Genomic DNA, 4,614 nt, shown 5'->3' with positions numbered 1-4,614 from the left:
TTTCATGAATTCAGTGGTTTAGTCCAAATATTCCGAAGAGACGCAAATATGATGAACAGATTGAATTTAGGCTTTTATTCAGATTTAAATATTCATCAACTCACACATTAGCCTAGTTGTAGTAAACGGAAGCTCAAGCATGTTTGCTTGACGTGCGAGAACCAATGAGGTCCATTCTTGTGTTACCCATCACCTTTGAGCTTCTGTTTATGTTGGCTGATCAATGTTTATGAGAATAAAGCCTAAATTCATTCTGTTCATCATATGAAGCAATCGTGTCTCTTCAGAAAATTTTGACTTAACCGCTAAATTCATATGGATTATTTTTACGATCTCTTTATAAACTTTCTGAAGCTTCAAGATGGTAGTTGTGTAGCTGTCAAGGAAGGGACAGAAAGCTCCCAGATTTCATCAAAAAGATCTTCATTTGTTTGCTGAAGATGAACAAAGGTCTTACGGGTTTGGAACAAATGAGGGTGAGTAAATAATGACACAATTTTATTTTTTGGGTGAGCTAACCCTTTAACAATCTGCATTCATTGCACTTGAGTGTATCTTAAAAATAAAGGCTCTTTATTACCTTCCATGAAAACAGTTCACAAGGTTCTTTGGGGAACCCAATGGCATCGATCGCTGCGAAAAAAAAACTTGTGTAGGTCTAACTTTTTTTTAAGTGTTATTTCTTATGAAATAGATAAACATAAAGAAGAATAAGCCACTTGTATAATTTTGTTTTATATATCTGAAAAGTACATAAAAAGTAAAAATCGTAGGCCCTACTTCTAGTTTGTAAGATGAAGAAGAAGCTAGAATAGCGCGCTTGAATCATCTTTTTGTACGGTTTGGGTCCGTTTTGAACATACAGAGAACAGAAATAGCCTAACGTTTTTATAACACTCGTTTGCAAAGCGTTCTTAGATCACGCTTTCGTTAGTTGGGAGGAAACATTTTTCACAAATTCAAGAATTTATTTCGCCGTTCGACCGTTCGATCACCAAAAGCGATGTAGGTGTGCATCTAACTAACTAGGTTGTGAAATCAAACCTAGGCTATATGCAGGAAGGAAACAGCGCAACAACTGCGGACATCTGAGCGCCTTCTCTCGCTCCGCCCAGACTTTCCTAAGAGAACAGGTTGGCACAGAAGAGAATTCAGTTATCCATAACACCTCGTTAGACTTCTGTCTCCGCAAAACATCATAAAGATGCGCGCGTATCTGGCACTGCTGGTTGCGCTTTCCTTACCTGGACGTCTGGATGCGCTTCATGGATTATACGCCTTCGATCAGCCAGAGCTCTTTCAGCAGAAAAAGAGCAACTGCAAACCCATACCTGCAAACCTGCTCCTGTGCCATGACATCGAGTACACGGACATGCGTCTGCCTAACCTCCTCGGACACGAAACCATGAACGAGGTTCTGCAGCAGGCATCTTCCTGGACCCCTCTGGTGCAGAAACAGTGCCATCCGGACACCAAGAAGTTTCTCTGCTCTCTGTTCGCTCCGGTGTGTCTGGATGATCTGGACGAGCCGATTCAGCCGTGCAGGTCACTGTGTGAGAACGTGAAGAGCGGCTGCGCTCCAGTGATGGCCGCTTTTGGGTTTCCTTGGCCGGACATGCTGGACTGCGATCGCTTCCCTCTGGATAATGACCTGTGTATACCACCCGCTGGTGCAGATGCTTTAGTGCCAGTTACCAAGGAAGGTATGCAAGTTTAAGTCACTTTTTAGATGCATCTTCACCCTTTACCTTTATTGAAATGTTGATATTTTCTCTCTTTTTTTCCCCAGTTCCAACGGTGTGTGATGCCTGCAAAGAAAAGCCTGAGAATGACAATGAAATTGTGGACAGCCTGTGCAAAAATGACTTCGGTAAGCAGGATTGCTATGACTTGATACAGTAGGCCTACTATGTTTTATGTTTGCTTTAAGCATTTGAATGAGCGGTATCCACTACACTATTAAAAATAAAGGTTCCTTACCTAAATCAGAGTTATGCAGCCTAAAGCTACTTGAGCCATATTCACCCAAAAATGAAGATAATTTACTCACCCTCATGTCCAAACATGTATTATTTTCTTTCTTTTTTTCTTCTGCAGAACACAAAATAAGATATTTTGTAACAAAATGCATACAGGAGTAAATCATAAAGCATTTTAAGTTTTGGGTGAACTAACATGAACTATCTATTTAAATTCCACAAGGGAATTTTTGTTTTCTTGTTCTTTTGAAAACCATTCAGCTCAAACACTTGAAGAACCTTTAAAAAAAAGAATTCTCAAAAAACAAAAACAAAAAACATATAGTTGCAAAACCTGCTTAAACCACCAAAGACTGGTTTATTGTTCTTCACTGGCTTAAGATGGACTCTCACCCATCTGAATACTCTTCAGCAGACTATGTAAAAATGAGAAAATTATCTGCAAATAATTACTGAGAAACGTTTATTTTTAAGTGTTCAGAAAAACCAAAAGGTTACAGTTGTGTTCAAAATAATAGCAGTCTGTTTAAAAAAGTGAGTAAAGCTCAAAAACCTTATAGTAACTTTTATTTCAATACACGCAAATGCATTGGGAACACTGAACATTATATTCGAAATCAAAACATAAAGAAAAAATGATCAAATTTGCTATACTTTATAGAAAATGAAGAAAAAGAAATGTCTGCATTTTTCTTTACAAAGTCAAACATTTACTTTATAAACAGAAAAATGCTTGAAGATTTAGCTTTCTTGTGAATCATATACTCATACTATCTTCTTTAATCACCCTGGAGCTGATCATTGTCTTAAAATTTTCCGTTTTCTTCCACGTCTTTCTGGTTTTGGTTGCCATTTTAAAGCATTTGATGTCATTTTAGCTGAGCAGCCTATCATTTTCTGCACTTCTTTGTTTTCCCCTCTCCAAACAACTTTTTAATCAAAGTACGCTGTTTTTCTGAACAATGTCTGGAACGGCCCATTTTACTCTGTAAAACCTACATTTACTGAAAATGTGTTTTACATTTTCAGAGAGAAATGCACTACAACCACCATGTACAGTAATGCTTTGGTCCTTATATAAGGGCCACTTATTTGACACCAGTTTTTTCAGAATTAATAACCTCTCTAATTGAACTCCACACTGCTATTATTTTGAACAGGCCCCTTTCAATTAATGATTTAATTGCACAGAATCAGCAGCATGCATGTTGTGACTGTTGGGTCTGTTGTTTTTCTATATAATTTAATTATAATTTCTACCAAAAACAGTGATTGATCTGGTTAGTGATGTTGAACTGCTATTATTTTGAACACACATATATATATATATATATATATATATATATATATATATAGTTTGCAATGAATTTAAGCAGTTGTTTATATCCATTGTCCTCAACCTTCAATTGTATTCACTCACTAGCTTTAAAGATCAAAGTCAAGGAGATCTCCTACATGAATGGCGACACAAAGATCATTCCAGAAACCAAGAGCAAGACTATCTACAAGCTAAATGGTGGCGTCACTGAGCGTGACCTCAGGAAGACAGTGCTTTGGCTGAAAGATGGTCTTCAGTGTGTGTGCGACGAAATGAATGACATCAACGCTGCTTATCTGGTGATGGGCCAGAAGATGGACGGACATTTAGTCATCACATCACTGAAGCGCTGGCAGAAGGGTCAGCGGGAGTTTAAGAGAATTTCCCGCAGTATTCGCAAACTTCAGTGCTAGGATTGTCCACTGATCGGAGCACTCAAAGGATCTTGAAAATGAAGACCTGTTAGAGTCACGCCATAGATAGATGCAAAAGTTCATTCAAAACCCTAATGTCTGCTTTCCCAGTGCCCTTTTGAGAACTGGCCATTCAGATCTCAGGATTGAGGGTGGTGGAGCTGTCGGGTGTATAACTGTCAAAAAGTACCTAGCCTAGATTCAGCTCAGTTCCAACTTTTCATTTCTACTCATGACATTTGTTAACTTACTTTACCTGTAATATTTACCATCCACAATATTCATGTGCAGAACAATTTCCAGAGAGATGTTTTATATCTTTAGTCTCAATTTTCAATGTTATTTTTTTAGAATTGGCTGAGATGAATGAGATGCTGCATTATATGGGCAAAAGTATGTGGAAAACTGCTCAATTAACTTGGCAATTCCATTAATTCCAGTGAAAACTAACTTTAAAGGGATAGTTTACCCAAACACCATCATACCGTTCCAAATCCATTGTTCATCTTCGAACCACAAATGAAGATATTTGTTCATGAAACCTGAGAGATTGCTGTCCTCCATTGAAAGTCTATTCAACCAAAATGTTGATGCTTTAAACATTTTACAATGTAAAAGACATTGTAAGGTAGTCCATATGAATCGAGTGGCATAATCCAAGTCGCCTGAAGAGGCATGATCGCTTTAAAGGTGGGGTATGTGATTTGCAAAACGGCCGGCAGATTTTGAAAATACACAACTCAAATGGTCCTACCTTCTTTCCTTTGACTCCACCCATTCAAAGAACATGGACATGGATGGGGGGAGGGGGGATGGTACGACCGTTTGATTGACGCACTTACTGTCCAATGATTCTAGGTGGTCTTGGAAATGATTGGCTGGAGTTTTTCGAGTCCTGCCTGTT

The 4,614-nt window shown here is 38.3% G+C and overlaps 1 protein-coding gene across 1 annotated transcript; it reads left to right on the top strand.

Moving 5' to 3' along the window:
* Positions 1-1,139: 1,139 nt before the first annotated feature.
* On the top strand, positions 1,140-3,711 carry sfrp2 (secreted frizzled-related protein 2). Its single transcript, XM_079616507.1, has 3 exons — positions 1,140-1,703; positions 1,790-1,870; positions 3,403-3,711. Exons 1-3 carry the CDS (start codon positions 1,205-1,207, stop codon positions 3,708-3,710), a joined length of 888 nt encoding a protein of 295 aa, XP_079472633.1. The 5' UTR covers positions 1,140-1,204; the 3' UTR covers position 3,711.
* Positions 3,712-4,614: the final 903 nt, after the last annotated feature.

Source organism: Phoxinus phoxinus (assembly GCF_949152265.1).
Source record: "Phoxinus phoxinus genome assembly, chromosome: 6".
Taxonomy (NCBI): domain Eukaryota; kingdom Metazoa; phylum Chordata; class Actinopteri; order Cypriniformes; family Leuciscidae; genus Phoxinus; species Phoxinus phoxinus.
The sequence above is the reverse complement of the archived record's forward strand: the minus strand, read 5'-3'. Positions and strand labels throughout refer to the sequence as shown.

Excerpts from the sequence above, each read along its gene's own strand:
- sfrp2 (XM_079616507.1), top strand. The coding sequence starts at position 1,205 with ATGCGCGCGTATCTGGCACTGCTGGTTGCGCTTTCCTTACCTGGACGT. Across the intron at positions 1,704-1,789 it reads AGTGCCAGTTACCAAGGAAG|TTCCAACGGTGTGTGATGCC; the intron begins GTATGCAAGTTT and ends TTTTTTCCCCAG. Across the intron at positions 1,871-3,402 it reads CCTGTGCAAAAATGACTTCG|CTTTAAAGATCAAAGTCAAG; the intron begins GTAAGCAGGATT and ends TTCACTCACTAG.